The following is an 18,721-nucleotide window of genomic DNA, read 5'->3' on the forward strand; positions in this document are numbered from 1 at the left end:
TACATACTAAACGTGTTCTTTCTCTTCAGTAAGATGTTTATTACGATACTGACTTTTATAACACGAAACAGCGTTATTTGTTTCCAAGGGCAATCAAATTACTTTGCTCCGCCAATAAAAACGCCCACTAACCATTTGGAATTGTAAGTAAAAAGTTAAAATCGCCATTTTGTATTTTAACGTTTTTAAAATCAATGATTTGTCTAAAAAATTGCTATTTTGTTTAAAAATTTAGTTAATTAATAAATTAAAAAGCTATTTTAAAAGAGAAATAAACAAATTTACAATACATAACTTTCCTTTTAAAAACAATCTTTTTTTAATGTAGATAAATTAAAAAAGACATTTTTTTAAAAGTTTTTTAAAGAATTTAAAAGTTGGAATAAAAATAATAAAAACAAAATATTTCCGTCGAAATTGTTCACGCGTGACCGCCCCCACAACAAAACAAAAACTTTTGATTGACAGGAAGTGTGAAACGAAATATTTTGTTTATTTTTAGTTTTCTAGATTAATTAAGCAATTATAATGCGAAGTCGCAGTAATTCTGGGGTTAAATTAGACAACTATGTTCATATCATCCAAAAGAGCATCTTAAAATTTCAGGTACATAACATAATAAACTTATTTGCAAGATATTTCAATTACAACTTTTGTAAACAACTTTTTTTCGTTTTTTTAATTGTTAATTTTGTTATATAACAAACCATTTTGTTTAATATTTTATAATATGCTAAATAATTTCTTTTAAAATACAACTTTGAAGTCAATTTGTTTTATTAATAGAGCTTTTTTGTTTAAAAGTAAATATTACAAGTTTAACTCCGGCAGCGTGGTGTAGTGGTAAGAACACTTGCTACACCACACATAAGGTCGTGGGTTCAATCCCCACAGCTTACATTCTGTAGCACCCTTGAGTAAGGCGCTATAAACGGTATGAACTACTGCCGAGCTAGCACTTAATCAGCAGAATAATTATCGGGTAATTATAATTTATAAATTTCAAATTGCCACAAGCAACTCGAGACTGGGTCGGAGTAACTGATGTTACACTATGTTTAAGTCGCGCATTTGACTTTTCCACATCGAGGATAAAGATATATATACAAAAAAAAAATTTCCACTGCCTGACTGTTGCTATGTTGTATTCTAGTATTTTAGTCACGAGACTTAATAAAGTCAAATTTTTAAACTAATTTGTATCTACAGAATGGTAAAATTTAAACTTTAAAAACCCCACAATATTTTTAGGACCCAGTTAGTGGTTTATTCTCAGCCAGTAAAGATATACCCCATGCTTGGGTTAGGGATAATTTATACTCCATCCAAGCTGTCTGGGGCCTGGCTCTCGCTTATCGAAAACATGCTGACCTGGATGAGGATAAAGCTAAAACCCATGAACTTGAGCAGGTAAATGAGAATAGATATTTGTTAATCTTTAATGCCACTATTTAAAATTAAGCATTTTTCAACTTGTTTTTAATCAAATCTTCGTTCTAAAGTTAAAAATTATACTGGGTCAAATGGATCGAATCTTCTTAACCTTACTTTTTTCAATATTCATTTTATTCATGTCATTTATTTAATTTATGAGATTTTATATATTATATGCATAAGCCTTGTACTATTTGAAGCCATTGTTTTTTATAAAATTTAGAGTGTTGTAAAATGTATGAGATCCCTTCTGCAATGCATGGTTAGGCAAGCTGAGAAACTGGAACGATTTAAGGTAGGATTTCTTAAATTACTTAAGGTGAAATAGTATTTAACTAACATAAAACAGATAACTAAAAGCCCTTAACACATTAAAGTTAACACGTTGGAGATGCACACTAGACAGCCCACCTTATGGTTGGAATTTTGATTGTAGTATCATGGTCATAACTCTTTACTAATATTTACCCACAATAATTTCCACAAATGGCAATTTTACTTATTTTGTAGGCCCATAAATTGGTCATACATAAACCATTATATATAGATGTTGTATTATAATTAACCAATATTTAAACAGACCACACAATCCCCCCATGATGCCCTCCATGCAAAATATGATCGGCGAACCTGTGGAGTTGTTGTGGGTGATGGTGAATGGGGTCACCTTCAACTTGATGCAACTGGGTTTTATATTCTCATGCTTGCCCAGATGACTGCTTCTGGTAAGTTATGTTTTGCATTATCGCTGACTTGATTATGGCGATTTTAGATATACTGATATTTGTAATTGGATATTTGTGTATGTTTTTTTATTGCTTAAATGCCTGCTTCTGTTAAATTAGATTGTTTAAATAAATGTGTTTATGAGCTTTATAGTTTGGCATTGAAAAAAAGATAACTAAAAATCAAGAAGTGATAAAGTAAAATTATGCTCTATGAGCTGCATTTTAATTGTTGCAGTATGGTCACAACTTATATATGCTTGTGATAATTTACCCACACCACAAAAAGCATTATTTGAAGGCTTTTAAATTGAAAATAAATGTATAGTCTATTAAGAGTCATTAAATTTAAATAACACATTTGTCTTCAATGTTTTTTTATTTTTAGGTTACAGCATCATATACACATTAGATGAGGTTGCATTTGTACAAAACCTTGTATTCTACATTTCATCAGCTTATAGAACACCAGATTATGGAATATGGGAAAGAGGGGATAAAACCAATCATGGAGTACCTGAACTTAATGCAAGTTCGGTGGGAATGTGTAAGGTTAGTTGGTTTATCCGCCGAAATATTAATTAATTTTGCTTTTTTTTGTACTTGCACATATATTAAGGTTTTAAACCTGATAATATTTTTTAATGGTCTTGTTTAAAATTCCCCCTTTCTTGAATATATATTCTATTAAAAATACAATCTAATTAAGGTTTTTTTTAAATATGCAATCTAATCAAGTATTCAAAAAAATAAAGGAAAATAAGTTAAAGTTAAATTATTTAGAACCATTTATATTTAGGCTGCATTAGAAGCTATTGATGAATTGAATTTATTTGGTCCAAGTGGAGGACCCGAGTCAGTTATTCATGTTACTCCTGATGAGAAAGCAATGTGTCAAGCTATATTACAATCTATGTTGCCCAGAGAGTCTAATTCCAAGGTCAGTTTGTTATTTTTATCAAATTCTTGTATATATGTAAGCTGCAATTAAATCAACTAGTTATGGGATTGGTTGTCATTAAAACTCATTTTAAACTAAATTTTATTTACTGTAAAAATAATTCTAAATGATTCCTTTTCATAAAATGCTTTAAATGAAATAAAGATTCTTATTTTTCCTCTTATTAAACTTAAAAATTTGATAATTATTAGGAAGTAGATGCAGGCCTTCTAAGTATAATTGGATACCCGGCATTTGCAGTTAATGACCAAGAATTAGTCGATTTAACTAAAGAAGCAATTGTCAATAAACTTCAGGTCTGTAAATTTAAATTTTTGTACTAAAGTCATAAACGTTTGAGATGTGATAATTCCTATGGGTTTTTTTAATTTATATATAGTTCAACACCTAGTATTTTTCACCAAATAAAACTATATACAATTTAAAAGCTTTGTTTTACCCATGATTTTAATAACTGTATATTTAACCTTAAACTTTTTACTGATATTTAAACCAGGGACGGTATGGTTGCAGGAGGTTCTTAAGAGATGGATACAAAACTGCGTTAGAAGATTCATCAAGACTTCATTATGAGCTAGCTGAGTTGAAGGTTTGTAAAAAAATTAAATTTCTTTTGCAAATTAAATTTTTGAATTTATATAATTTAATTTGAAGAGGCCAAGTTTATGGCCTAAACATAAAATAACACAGTGTTAACACATGTTGTTTACTATACCCACATTAGTTAAAGGTATACCAAAACACTTCTAACCAATTTTTAGTTGTTGTTGTTAACTTTACTTGGAATTATATATATTTATGGTATTTTAAAGCACGTACTCAGTAACATCTTAATTTGTACTGTTTTGTGTTTAAAGAAAAATAAAGTATTGAGTTTATTTATGAAACTTGTATTCAATTTAATATATCTATTTGTAAACATTTTTTTGTCATGATTTTAAAAGCTAAATTAGTAGGAAACATAAAATCATGACAATATGAAACATGCATAAAATTAAACCCGTTTAATAATGTTTTAATTAACATATTGTTATAAAACTTTTTATAAATGTAAATTTAAAAACCCATGAATTTAATATGGTTAAATTTTTCTCTTAATAATTTAAACCCGATAATTATTAAAATGAGTTTCATTTTTTTAACAAATACTAAATTTAAAATAAATACAACTGAACATAGTTTATTTATTTTTAGATGTTTGAACATATAGAATGTGAATGGCCCGTATTCTGGACCTACCTTATATTGGACGGAATATTTCAGGGGAACAAACAACAAGAGTTAGAATATAGAGAAGCATTAGAAGAAATATTAGTGCTTGAAGATGGTATTAGGTGTGTCCCTGAACTATATACTGTACCTGCTGAAAAGGTAAAAAAATTTATATAAATTAAAAGAGGCCTTTGTGCTTAATTTAGCCCTTGATTAAAGTTTTTAAACCATTATTTTTAAACAAACTTGCTGCTAAAAAAAATAAATTGTGCTTGATTATTAAAAGGGTTAAGATTCTATTGAATTGTTTTTGATAAGCAACCAAATTTCAAGCTTTTATGTGAGCATTTATCTTTGGACAATTTTAAAATGGTTTTAAATGTGATTTTTTATTCTTAATTTAGAATTAGATCATCATAAAGCTTATATTTTTATATACAATTTTTACACTTCACTTTTTAGTTTATTTTTAGATAGAAACTTACAAAGAAAACTATTTCTAAGTTAAAAAGTATTAAAAAAATAAAAAATCTGTTTTTTTTTTAATTTTAACTTAAAATAAAAATTTAATTTTAGGTTAGTTTGGAGAAATCAGATCCTCACAGTCAAGATCGTATTCCATTAGGGAAACTCCCCCATTTATGGGGTCATAGTTTGTACATACTGGGACGTCTGATGAGGGATGGGTACCTAGCCCCGGGTGAAATTGACCCCCTTAATAGAAGGTTTGCTACGGTAGCAAAACCTGACGTTGTTGTACAAGGTTAGTGATCGTGTGTATTTAAAGGCCTACAAAATAGAAAAACTGCAGTTCGTAGTGCATGGGTAAATTATTAAAGGCAAATTTGAGTTGCAAGTTGAGACTATTTTACACCAAAAGATGCCGATTTAGAGGAACGGCTTTCCTTTTTTAACTATTTTGTCAATAATGGTGTTTTATTTTATACTTCTTTTATATTATGGATATTAAAATTTATTTTATGTTTTTTGTTTTAAAGTATATAAATATTAATACCATGTTTGCCAAACTTAGTAATATTGGTTAAAATTTAAATAAATACCAAATGAGTTTTCTAGTTTTGCTGTGTTGTAACTTTAAAACAATAATGTTCATATTACAGTTTCAATCATGGCTGAAGAAACAGAATACCAAGAGATTCTGGAGAAGAAATTGGGGGTCAAAGTGGAAACTTTTTCTGAACTTAGTTCGATAAGGTATATACTGAAAATATAATCACATATGCTTATTAATGCTAGTGATACTAACATACATGTGTACAATAGTTTAGGTAAAATTTTACAACTACTTTTGTAAACTTTAAAGTATGTCTAAATCCTTAAAAAAATTGTTGTAAGGCCGTTTACCATGTAAGTGTAAATAGGCGAAATAAACAATATAGGCATGAGAAAAATTTAAAAATAGCAATAGATATTACATTTTTTGCAAAGACCTAAAATGGTAACCAATATATAGCTTTAAAACTCTAAATTTTATTAAGAAAACAAAATTAAAATTTAAAATTTAATCTAAAAAAGGTCAAAAGCAATACAAGTTAAGAAATATTAAAAAAACAGTATGGATTAACCCCTTAAAGTTAATTTGATATTTTACATTGAATTTACAGTTTTACTTAACTACGTATCCTTAGACAGAAATTAAAGATAATTACTATATTCTTTATTTTTTACAGAGTTCAACCATCCAAATTATTATCTCGAGTTTACTCCTGCTTAGGTAGATGTCCTAAACTTGGTTTAACTGGAAGACCGTCTAGTAACCAGATTGGAATATTGGGGACCAGTAAACTTTATGCAATCAGGGATCAAATATTTTCATTTCCCCCAGCTGTAAGTATTTGATTGATTATTTAATTTATATTTGTTAAAATAAAAATTTGTTTTTGGGGGGGTGATTGGTTGTTAAAAAAGGTGTCATAAGAATGTTAGGTTTTGAAACAGCTTTTGTATAAACTTAGAAAAAAATAATTAATCTAGTTTTATTATTTTGGTTGTAATTTAATAAAAGTTACAGAAAAAATACTTTTTTTTATAAAATACCCATATAATAAGTCTAATTATTTAGACTTTTACATGCAACCATAGCTTACATGATTCAATAGAAAAAATGTAATAATTTTAAACATATATTAAGTCCTTAGAATAAGGTTGAACAGGTAAAATCATGGCTTTATTATAAGCGAATTAATTTAACATTTGTATTTCCTAGTTACTGGATCAACGCGACTTTTACATGTCACTTGACACTGATATGTTGATCGACATGTTTCTTACAGAACTACATTACCTTGCTAGTAATTGGAATATGCTGGGCAGACCTATTATTACTGTGCCTATACATAGGGGCATGTTAGGTAGGTTTAATTGATGGTTTTAAAATTAAATTTGTAAATTTTTTTAAGTCAGTATTACAAAATTAAACTCAAAAACTTATGCATGTGAAATATATTTTAAATTCATTAAACTAAATAAATAATTTGGTAATCAAAAAGTTTCGTTTTTTTATATATCGAAATTGACTTCTTTATATCGAAATTGAGATTGTTTTATAGCTACTTATTATATATCTTTATTATTATTATTTTTCAGCTGAAGATGGTAAAAGCTTTAAACCTTCACTTATTTCAACTTTAAGAAAAGTACAAAGTGGATATTTATATGGTGTCAGGTAATTAAGAAATGTTTATATCTTTAGTAGATAATATTATAAAATGTGTTTAGTAATCGCATTCTGTCATAAATATATATTCTTGTGTTTTATTTATTATTTCGACATATGTGTTTTTGGTCGGTGTTCTATTCTTATATTTCATTAAGCATAAGTTGAACAATAAGATTTAATTTTAGAGTTGTATTAGGAACATTGGAAAGCTTTCTTAGTACTTCATGTTTGACTAGATTAACTTTTCTGGATACACCGGGTAGGGTTACCAATATATATACTTCATCATTTGTATATAATCTCTAGATAACTATTTTTCCCCTCTTAAGTTTATTTAAAACAGGGTTTGTATTATAAAATGTACAAAAAAATTGTGATTGTAACATAAAACTAATCTAAAAATAAAGTAACAATGTTTACGCTTTAGAAATATGTTTTGCTACCAGGTTAACTGTAATATATAAATTTTAAAGCACCTTTAGAATCACAGCTTATCTTAAATTTAAAATTACATATTTATAATACACAAGGTAATGAAGAAGCTGATGTAATGGATTTGTTGATGTCTAAACCCGCACCTCGTATTCATTTACTCAGCATTCATTCTGAGATCAACCCAACCAAGTCTTTGCCTAGGTAAGCTGAAAGTTTTAGTTTAATCGTGTTAAAATACCATTACAAATATTAACTATATATAAAAGTTGCACATTAATTAAAAAAAAATACTTTTAACTAATCAATAATTTGGGGTCATTTTTTAAGTTTCGAGTTTAATTACCCAGAATTGTCCATTTAAAATTCTTACAAAGTTTTCATTTTTAACCTTAATGATTCCTTACTTTTAACCCTGTAACACCTTTTTAACCCTGTTTTAGTCCGAATGAGGATAAACAACAAATCTTATTGGAGGCAAGATTTAATAACAGGAGAGGGAGTGATAGGAAAAATTCAACTGATTTAACAGGTAAGACTTGACCAATATTAATTTTTCTAGTTGTTTTTGTTTGTGTATAGTGTAGTGGGTAAACACTTGGCTTTACTACGTAAGGTCCTATGCTTGATTTCTACTGCTTTTATGCTGTAGCTTCTTGAAGTAAGGTGCTATAAACAGTGTGAACTTCTGCTGAGCTAAAAAAACTAACATCTAATAAGTTATTTGTTAAAGACAATCAAGTTACAAATTGTTCTCTATGTTTAGGTCGTAAAGTCGGCCTCTGTATAGAATAATTTTGAGAAAAAATTGTTAATACGTTTCTTATTATTCACAAATTCTAATCATACAGGAGAGTTTAAATAACTTTTTTTGTTGTAGATGTTGCAATATTTAACAGCATAGCAGATAACATGAAAAACAAAACTGAAAAGTATGTCTAAATTAAAACAATTCATTTTTTTAATAAAAATATTGAATACTTAAAAAAAACATAATATATTTTCAAATTTTAAGTATAGTTTTTAAATTTAAAAAATTAGATTTATCTTTGTTATATATTTCGATTTCTTTAGTTAAAGAAAAAGTTAGCTCATTATTATACATTTTTTAGTTTACTAAAACAAAGTAAAGACCCAGCTTTGGATCCTGAAGAATTGGTTCAAAAATTAAAAGAATCTCACAGCCAACTTGAACAAATTAACATTCTTCAATGCCTTTATATTATCAAGTAATTTTTGTGTTATATTTAGATGATTAATAATGAAAATTGCAATTTTAATTGATCAACTACGAATAAATTAGACCCTTACTTAACTATAGAAATAAAAATTCTTTAGGAGGGTTTCCAAAATTTTTTTTTTTTTAGTGTTCAAATTTTACTATTTTAATTTTACCAGAGGCCCAAATTGGGACACAGAAATAAACGGCAACTCTGGAGCAATGGTTAGTGATTTAATCGAAGAATTATATGACAGAGCTGGTCAACTTAACAACTGGATGGTCATTAGAAAGGTAAACTCACTCTATTATTTATTAGTTACGCATTTAATATAATAAAAAAATTGCCCAATAATTATACTGGTAAATAAATATAGGCTAAGCAGAAGTTCACACAATTTATAGCGCCTAACTTAAAAGCGTTACATCAGAAGACCACTGGGAATCGAACCCAGGACCACATGTTGTGAAGCCAAGTGTTCTTACCACTATACCATTTTGCTAATTAATAAAAGGTCTAGTGTTTGAAATAAATCTAAATGTATGATATCCTATTATATATGGTACAAAATCAGTTAAATAGAAAAAGTGTGCTTAATTTACTACAATTTCTTTTATTACAGACAACAGGATTGCTGAAGAAAAGAGTAAATGGGTTATCACAAGCTATCACCGATCTTCTAGTTCGGCAAAAACAAGTAACAGTTGGGTTACCTGAAGAACCCAAAGAAATTACTATTACTAGGTTAGTATACTAGATTTTAAAACATAAATTGATAAATATTAGACACAAGTCCAAACAACACTTTTTTTTAACTTTTTCTAAACAAGTTTAAAAATAAAATAGATTTTCTAAATTCTTTCTTTAACTATGTTCTAATCAGAGTATTTTGTTTAATTTAAAATTGTTTCTTTATCAATAAAATTTAATTAAAATTTTACAATAGTTTAAATAAAATTTTTGCTTTTTTTACTTATTTTAATATGTAAACAATAGACCGATGCCAACCGAGGAGTTATACAGATTAATACTGGAAGCATTTGGTGAGGATACAGACATAGCTGTGCTAACCCAAGTAAGATTTAACAAAAATTTAAACAAGTTTAATTTATTTATTATTGTTTTATTAAACATATTAAAAATTGGTAGAAAACAGATACAGATATGGCCCTTCTTACCCAGGTAAAATTTAAAAAGCCTTGGAATGTTAAAAATCTAACAAAACTGAAAAGTCTTTAAACTGAATGATTTAGGATTTTACTAATCAACAATTTCTTTTTCGACAAAGCAAGTTGTTTAAATAAATAACCCCTTTATTTCCCTTTATTTGATTTCGCCATGATTTTGCTTTAGATATACTAACTTCTGAACACAATATAACATACAAGCTTGTTTAAATTTTTGAAATCTCGCAAATAAGATAAAATAAAGTGATTATTTATATTATTAAAAAATAATATTAAAATAAATAATGACTCACAATTTATTTTATAAACTTAAGCATGAATGATTTGAAAAAAAAATTTTCAACCAGATTTTTCTAAATAAAAAACTTTCAAGACGTTGTAATAATATTAAATGCCTTATTTTTTAAGCCTTTTGTTTTGTAAAAACGAATTTCATTTTATAGAATATAAAAAAAAGGTGTATGTTTATATTATTACTATTTATCGTTTTAAATTTTTACAAAGTAATTTACAAAATACCCAATTAATTATTTTCTTAATATTTAATAAATTGTTATATATTCAGGAGATAATAATGTATCTTGCAATGTTTATGAGAACTTCTCCTGCTTTGTTCAATGATTTATTGAGGTTAAGGGTTGGATTAATTATACAGGTAAGATTTGACTTATATCTTAATATTGGTTGTTATGTAAATTATAAAATTATATATATTTAATTTAATTTAAGGGCTAAAAATTATTAAATTAACTTATATTTGTTAACAGGTTGTATGTTAAACCTTCAAATTATTCTTTATAATTTTATTATCAACATAAGTTTGTTAAGATAGGTAATATTTAAGGTATTTAAGATCTTTCAAGTTTTATTATTGTAAGTTGTTTTTTTTTAATTATTTTAGGTAAATATAACATCTGGTTTAAGAAAAACCTTAAAATAATAAATGCTGTAATATTAGTCAAGGCCAAAGACAGTTAAGATAATAAAACAAGTACTATGCCAAAAAAACTTTTTTCCCAAAACAGTAAAGGTTATCACAATAAAGTTAATTCTGTTACTATCATCAGACCTTGAAATAAGTTAAAGTCCACAGAACATAAATATTGACATTTTCACACAATGTTGGTTTAATGACCTAAGTGCAAACAAATCTTATTTAAACTCCATTTAAACATCAATATTACACACCCACTATAACTTAAACATGTGTAATGGGTGTGTACGGTGTTATGTTGTAATAAATTCACTTAAAGTAAGTCTTTTGCAATAAAGGTATTTTGTTTTTACAGCACAAAAATATAATCACACAAATAAGATACTGTCTTTAAACTTTAATCAAGTTTAAACAAGGCAAATACACTTAACATAATATGTTATTACTTGACAATATAAGAAAATTATCACTGTTTTTGTAATGATAACATTTATAACTTTATTTTAACCTTAAAACTACTTGCTTAATAAAGGCATCTATTTTGTAACTCTGATCTCCAAAAATATATTTCAATATTTTTCAAGTTTTCTTACTTTTTTTTTCTGTAGTGAACATATAAAATCATTACATAAATCTTAATCCCTTAAATTCTGGAATCTGTAACTTGATTTTATATTTAGGTAATGGCAAGTGAGTTAGCCCGACATTTGAGATGCTCGGGTGAAGAAGCAACTTTACATTTAATGGGATTGTCTCCTTTTGAGATGAAAACTTTGATCCATAATATATTAAGCGGGAAGGAGTTTGGTGTGATCAAAAGTGGTAAGAAACTTTTTTTTTAATTAAAAAAAAGGTTGCTTATTTAAAGATTTTTTATTATAAATTAAATAAATTTAAAAGAGTTGTAGTTTAAGATAAAAAAATTAAAACCTGGAAATAAATATGTTTTTCCCGTGAATTAAAATTTTTTTACCTCTGTTTAAAATCTAATTTACAAATTTTTTAATAATGTTAAAAAGTTGTTACTAAACTACTTATTTATGTTTTAGTTAGATCAACTACAGCTTTTAACCATGAGTTAAGCTTGCACTCTGACAAGTCAAGGATGGATAAGGCAAATTTTAACTCAATCAAGAAAAGACTAAGGGTATATAAAAACATGTCATTTTATGACTTTCACGTGTTTTTGTATTGATTTCAAACTACAAAAGTAATTCAACACTCATTTATGAATGCACTAAAAGTTTAAAAGCATAAAATATAAAGAATAAAAAATTGTTTGGTGATTTAAAGGTTACTAAAAAAATAATGAAAAATTCAACAACACTTGTTACTATCAATAAAATATACATAACTAGATTGTTTTTTAGAAACTTGTCATTAGCAGCCCCTACAGACAATATTTGCTTTATAATCTATATGTGCAAGTCTTATTTATGGCTTTTAATACTGAATTTTAATATAGAAAATTAAACACCCATTGTTTTCTAAGCCTAAATTAATTTTAACCTTTCACAGCAAAAGACTGATCTCTCTGGTTTAATATCACCCCCAGCTTGGAGCATGTCAAGTATTAAAAGCTATCAAACTGATAGCAATAGCAATCAGAACAGCACACAAACAAGCACCAGCAATCTAGACTCTTTTCCTGACTCCTACTCACAGGTAATTAAGTATATTGTAACTACATGAAATATAAAAACAAATGTAACTTAAATGTTAAAAGGCTTGTAAAGTTTCGTTTCTAAAGAAGCCTTTAAAAAATTTGTTTTTTGGCTTTAAAATGTGTAGAAATATATTTTTCATTTATATTAAAGTCATATATTAGCGATATTTTTATAAAATTAATAAAGTTGGTGTCATTGAACACAAAAATCATTTTAACTTTAAGTATTATTGAAAATGTGCCACAGACATTTTTTAAAAGTTCTAAAGCCATTTTGTGATTCATTGTCAACCATACTAATGTGGTATATACACCCCTTACAAAATTGCAAAACTCCGTAACATAACACTGTAAAATTACTTTATTAGCTTTTATTTAAACACATATTTTACTCTAAAAAGTACTATAATGAGAAAAAGGGACAGTGGTTAAGAAGAAGGAGAATAGATGGGGCTTTAAACAGAGTTCCACTGAACTTTTACACAAGAATTTGGAGTTTATTGGAGAAATGTTATGGACTTGTAATTGCTGGGCACTTTATACCTGGCTATGTTACTAAAGAGGTATGATAAAAGATTTAAGGACCTATTTTGTGTATTTTGTTTATGGTATTTTTTGTATTTTATTTATTTATTTATTTTTTTGTTAATCCGACATGTTTTAATAGTGTATGAGTTACATATGCAATTTTTTTTTAATAGTGTATGAGTTACATATGCAACTAATAAGATTGCATTGCAAATAACTTTATTCTATTTAAAAACAGTGAACAAGTTTTTATTTGTACTGTAGTTTTACTAACCAAAATCAATTTAATTTTTAAACACCCATATTTAACATTACAAAATATTTTAGTTTGATCTTTAATATTTCAGATGACACCTGGTGAATTAAAGTTTGCGCTTTTAGTTGAAAATGTGTTGAACCACATCCCACAACCTGAGTACAGACAACTTATGGTTGAAACCTTGCTAGTTCTTACCTTGCTTGCTGATGCTCCTGGAATGAAGTTTTTGTCTGATAACTTGAATGTTGATCATGTGTTAAAATGTGCAAGTGATTTGTTCCTGCAAGATGAGGTCAGTTTTGAAAGTTTTTAGCAGTTTCTGAGTCCTTTTTTTGTACAGGTATATTTAGATGAGGCTTATGTGTCCTGTAAAGTTCTTCAAAAATATTAGGAAGAATGGTAATGAGAACAATTATTGGGAATACAAAATATTTAAAAACTTTTTTTAGATATTTATTCTTTTAGTGTTAAATTTTACGATATATTTTAGGGTATATACATATAAAGTTTTGTTAGGTAAATTTAATTTAAACAGCTATGACAGAAAACTTAGTATAAATATTCATTTTTTATGTTAATACAACTGTTTACTGTTATTAAAAGGTGGACATCGTGATAAAATTTTTTTAACTCATAGTTAAGGCTCTGTGTAGATACAGGAGTGTTGACAATTTTTTTATTAAAATTTTACCAATTTAGTTTACTATATGCAAATCATATTACATTTTTTGCCTCAATATCACTTTTTAATATCAAATGTAATCATAATATTTCAACTTATACAGATCTACCATGGATCATCCAAAGATTTGCTTGAGAAGGACCCAACCAACCAAATATGTACAGAGTTTTATGACATTGCACCAAGTGGTCCTTTTGGTACGATGACTTATATCTCTAAGTCTGTTGCCTCAACTTTTCAAACTTATTTTCCTGAAAATGTCGGGGATTGTTCTGTTAGTTAAGTTTATTTTTTTAACACAAAACAATAAAATTAAGGGTATCATAATCAATAGTTTTTTAGTATTTATAAATTATAATTTTTTTTAATTTGGTTAATGGATTATTCATCCATCTTAAATAATAAATGTTTAACTCTCTGTTTGATAATAGAAAATAGGTTAGCTAAAAAACTAAAGTTAAGTTTTTAGTGTTGTACACCCTTTTAGTACTGCTTAAATATATCGTTCTTAGTTTTATGCCAATTACACTGTTTACCTATGTTTTAAAAATCGTTAACTTTTACTGCTTAAAGTTAACAAAGAGTCAAAAATTTTTTATCAAAGATTTTAAATCCCATTTTGCATTTATACACTAAAAACGAAACAGTTAATGCATGAAGTAAGGGGCTCTTATACTTAATAGTTAAGTTATACTAGATCAAATTTTGTCAAAAAGTTTTAATTTATTTAACAATGCTGTCACCTGCCAAAGAAATACAACTTGTCATAATTTTAACTGTATTTATCTACTTATATTCTGTATTAATATAGTGATTGGGATAGGTTGCCAATTTGTATTGCAAGGGATTGTAAACTAACTGCCAAATGTTTAGTATAATTGCACTTTAAAAATAAATGTGATGGCATTAACAAAATAAAAAGTGAAATGCTGACTGAGCATAGAATTAATAAATCTATTAGATAGTAAGTAAGTTTTTACAATTCTGCAATACTTAAAATTTTTGTGATATATTTTGATATAATAAAAATGTACCAAGTGTTTTTACTTATTTTTTTTTTATATATCTTTATCCTCGATGTGGGAAAGTCAAATGCACGACTCAAACATAGAGTAACATAAGTTACTCCGACCCAGTCTCGAGTTGCCTGTGACAGTTTGTGATATTATAGATTATAGATTTGCCCGATAATTATGCTGCTGATTGAGTGCTGGCTCAGCAGGAGTTCATACCGTTTATAACGCCTTACTTAAGGGTGCTACAGCATGAGCTCAGTGGGGATTGAACTCAAGACCTCATGTGTAGTGTAGCAAGTGTTCTTACCACTACACCAAGCTGCCGGTTAAACAAAAATACAAAGGTTTTTTTCTTTTCTGATATAATTTAACTTGTAGAAAACCTTTCTAGTTGTGAATCTGTCTAATGTACTTTTACATTAGGATTTACTGAAAAAGTTTCAAATGAAACTAAAGTTGTATTATTCTTATAAATTTGTTTATTTATTTACTGGTAAGCTATTATTATATACTATAAACACAGTTTTTTGACAATATAAATTTCCCAATAATTTCTTTGCCTAGTTAGAAATAATTTTATTTTTGCAGCTTTTAATTTTTGTTCATAAAATCCATAACAATAAGATTATATATCTATATAAAAATCATAATTAAAAAGATTTCATTACATGTTTTTCTATTACCAAATACTAACAAAAAACATGAATTAACGAATTTATACATTTTCAGAAATAAAACCATTTTCACTTTTCAAAGTGCTACAAAAAAACACAATAATAAATTATTACTTTAAATTGCAGATGCAATAGTTATAACTATGACACTTTAAACCTTTGACCAAAAACTACATGCAAGTCTTCATATTTATATTGCATGACAGGATAATGTTAAATATATGATTTAAAATTAGTAACATTTGTTAAAAAAAACGTTTTTCCAGTATTGTAATATAGTTGTTTATTAATATTCACTATTTTAAGAAAGAAAGAATATCTGTACATGAGAGAGGCAATAAAATTAAATATACTGACTTAACCATCGGAACCCTTCTCCATAGCCTTGTTTTTTAAGAACCGAACACATAAATACTTCAACAGGTCGTGCCCCGTTTAAACTTTTTATTGGTACAGTTCCCTAAAAATAAAAACATTTAATTATAAAATAGATAAAAAAATAGACAATAAAACTTTAATTTAAAGCCACTTTTTTATGCAAGTCAAGTTATGCTGTACAATCTAAATAAAAAAACCTGATATATTATATAACTTTATCCTTAATTACAACTTATAATAATAAAAGATTAATTAACTAGTGGTTTACTAAACTAACAGAATAACAAGGTCAATAAAAATTTAAACTGATTTAAAAAACTAGATCAGGGTAATTATATTCCTTTTAAACATAACCCCTTCATTACTTTAATGTTAAATATAAACGGAATATATCAGCATTTCCTTATACATGTACGATTTTTACCTTTCCAGTTTTGTTAATTCTTAATACAGTTTGGACCAGCTCTTCTTCACAAACAGCTCCATTAACATCAATTTTGTTTCCCAGAATAAGAACAGGAACATTAATAACTTGATCATCACCCAATAAGCTCTATAAACGTTAACAAAATCTTACAAAAGTTGAAAGTTACAAAGTCCAAAAGTTGTATTATTTATTTACTTTTTATTTTGTTATGGGTCTTATTACGAAATGGTTAAGAATAAATTACCTTTATAAACATAATAACAAGTAAGTATATATAATAACTGTTAAGAGAAGCTGTTTTGATAGTGTTATAAAATTAATTTGTTGACAGTCAACATATTTACAAGTTGTTGAGATAACAATTAAATGAGTGGGTGTATCTTTTTTTTTAATTTATAAGACCAATAACAGCCCATGTTCTTTTTTGGTAAATTAATACATATAACGGTTTAGTAGAACCAATATAGTTCCATGAACAATAAGTGTACCATTATAACATAATTACAATATTTAAATTGCTTGATTATACAGCCAATTAAAAATTAATTAATTTTCAATAATAAGAAGTATGTCATTATTATGTAATTAAAGACAGCGTTAATTACTGATTTCATTTATATTTAACTGAAAAATTAAAATGTTTTGTTGTTATGTCTAAACAACCAATTTGCAAAATAGACTTTTTAAAATATACCAGCTCGTTTAAATAAGCATAAAAATACAAAGTGTAACCTAAACTGCACTATCATCACTTATATAAGTATGGTGAAACGATGATCTATCTATTATTGTCAACAAATATAGGTTTAAGTGGTTTAACAAAAGCAAATAAATTCTTGATTTTTAGGGAGTTAAAGTGGGTACAAAATTCTTTTGGTTTTTGTGAGACAATAAGCTTTACTGTTATCTTATAATAACAAAAACATTATCATTACATTGTGTTCTTTAAGTCTCCACATTGCACATTATAAAAACTAGATAGTTTTTCGTGTAATATTGTGTAACTATTCTGTTTAACTTAATCAGTAAATCCCTAAGTGTAGGTGAGCTTATATACTACCCAACATAAGGATGGACTTTGAACAAAACAATAAAAAAGATTCAGTTGACGGTAGTGCACCATTTTTATAATACTTACATCCAATTCCAATTTCGCTTCATTAAATCTTTCTCTATCTGCAGCGTCAATGAGAAAAACTATTCCATTTACAGCTGGAAAATAATCTTTCCAAACCCTTCGAGCTGTAAAATATTTGAATATTTGTAAAGTTCATTGACCTTGTTTCATTATTACAGTTTTAAACATTAAAAATTGTTTAAACATTTATGAATTGCTTTTTATATTTTTTTTAAACTTTGACTTTTTACCTTTTGTGTCAAACTATGTCACATTAATAAGGAAGCTATCAATAAATTGGGTAAATTTAATTAATCATACAACTTGTTAAGTACAACTACTATCCTTTTATAAGTTATTTTAATACTTAAATATTACCTTGAGCATGGCCACCTAAATCATATGTTGTGAAAGATATATTTCCCATCGTTAAATTTTCTGAGGCTATAAGATTAAAATACAAAAAAGCAAATTAACATAAATTCCCCATTTTTTAAATGGCAAATGTTACTAAATGTTTAGGCTATATAGTAAATCTTTTTGTATTAAGGATAAATATATACAAAAGTTGTGTTTATAATGGGCAAATATAAACATATGGTCGTTTTATTTGCATACCTTATGATTTTTACTTTTTTAGCTATGGTGGTTAGACTTATCTTTTATAAATTTAAAATACTTTAAAGAAATAAAACTTACTTGGGTGCATAGTAGGTTCATGGACACTCATTTTATTGTCTTTTAACATGTGCAGAAGGGTCGTTTTACCAGCATTATCCAAGCCAAGAAACATCAATTTTCCACTTTTGTTGTATAAGCCAAGATAGCTTAACATGGATTTAAACCAGTCAAAAATAAACATTTTGATTGTTTCTACTCTAGCGTTTCTTTTCAGTTTTTGAAGCCTTTTTTATTTAACGATTTTATATTCCATTTACAGCATAAAACTACAAACTACTACTACTTCGTCTGTAACAATATTTACAAATTAAAATAATTACGTTAATATATTTACATTTTTCGTTTCACAAACTAAATTTTTAATCGATTTGTTAACTCTTAAACCTAGTTGAAAAATACCATATTACGAATACACAACTTATTGACAAGCTAGCTGTTTTAATTTGTTGACCTAGTTTTTAGAAAGCAAGCGAATTAGGTGAACAACATCTTGTTTAGAAGGCGAAGC

At 26.9% G+C, this 18,721-nt stretch overlaps 2 protein-coding genes across 3 annotated transcripts; one reads left to right on the forward strand and one right to left on the reverse strand.

Moving 5' to 3' along the window:
* Positions 1-468: 468 nt before the first annotated feature.
* LOC145754199 (phosphorylase b kinase regulatory subunit alpha, liver isoform-like) lies at positions 469-14,857 on the forward strand. 2 transcript variants are annotated; one of them, XM_082570562.1, is made up of 30 exons: positions 469-606; positions 1,252-1,410; positions 1,658-1,729; positions 2,015-2,159; positions 2,548-2,711; positions 2,959-3,099; positions 3,312-3,416; positions 3,617-3,709; positions 4,315-4,491; positions 4,909-5,095; positions 5,454-5,547; positions 6,024-6,180; positions 6,560-6,704; positions 6,940-7,018; positions 7,198-7,271; positions 7,543-7,648; positions 7,888-7,976; positions 8,325-8,376; positions 8,557-8,673; positions 8,843-8,957; positions 9,287-9,408; positions 9,661-9,739; positions 9,814-9,846; positions 10,417-10,506; positions 11,466-11,607; positions 11,835-11,932; positions 12,304-12,450; positions 12,853-13,014; positions 13,327-13,530; positions 14,024-14,857. In XM_082570562.1, exons 1-30 carry the CDS (start codon positions 529-531, stop codon positions 14,201-14,203), a joined length of 3,606 nt encoding a protein of 1,201 aa, XP_082426688.1. In that variant the 5' UTR covers positions 469-528; the 3' UTR covers positions 14,204-14,857. The 2 variants fall into 2 exon arrangements, with proteins under 2 accessions (XP_082426688.1, XP_082426689.1); XM_082570563.1 differs by lacking the exon at positions 9,814-9,846.
* Positions 14,858-15,427: 570 nt separating this feature from the next.
* On the reverse strand, positions 15,428-18,497 carry LOC145743112 (uncharacterized). The gene is made up of 5 exons (XM_082561011.1): positions 18,232-18,497; positions 17,911-17,976; positions 17,554-17,657; positions 16,413-16,541; positions 15,428-16,070 (listed from the first exon to the last, which is right to left on the reverse strand). Exons 1-5 carry the CDS (start codon positions 18,392-18,394, stop codon positions 15,954-15,956), a joined length of 579 nt encoding a protein of 192 aa, XP_082417137.1. The 5' UTR covers positions 18,395-18,497; the 3' UTR covers positions 15,428-15,953.
* Positions 18,498-18,721: the final 224 nt, after the last annotated feature.

This window comes from Corella eumyota, chromosome 1 (genome assembly GCF_963082875.1).
Source record: "Corella eumyota chromosome 1, kaCorEumy4.1, whole genome shotgun sequence".
Taxonomy (NCBI): domain Eukaryota; kingdom Metazoa; phylum Chordata; class Ascidiacea; order Phlebobranchia; family Corellidae; genus Corella; species Corella eumyota.

Coding starts and splice junctions, on each gene's coding strand:
- LOC145754199 (XM_082570562.1), top strand. CDS start 529: ATGCGAAGTCGCAGTAATTCTGGGGTTAAATTAGACAACTATGTTCAT. Junction 6,705..6,939: donor TATACATAGGGGCATGTTAG/GTAGGTTTAATT, acceptor ATTATTTTTCAG/CTGAAGATGGTAAAAGCTTT. Junction 13,531..14,023: donor ATTTGTTCCTGCAAGATGAG/GTCAGTTTTGAA, acceptor CAACTTATACAG/ATCTACCATGGATCATCCAA.
- LOC145743112 (XM_082561011.1), bottom strand. CDS start 18,394: ATGTTTATTTTTGACTGGTTTAAATCCATGTTAAGCTATCTTGGCTTA. Junction 17,977..18,231: donor TGAACCTACTATGCACCCAA/GTAAGTTTTATT, acceptor TTAATCTTATAG/CCTCAGAAAATTTAACGATG. Junction 17,658..17,910: donor TTTAGGTGGCCATGCTCAAG/GTAATATTTAAG, acceptor AATATTTTACAG/CTCGAAGGGTTTGGAAAGAT.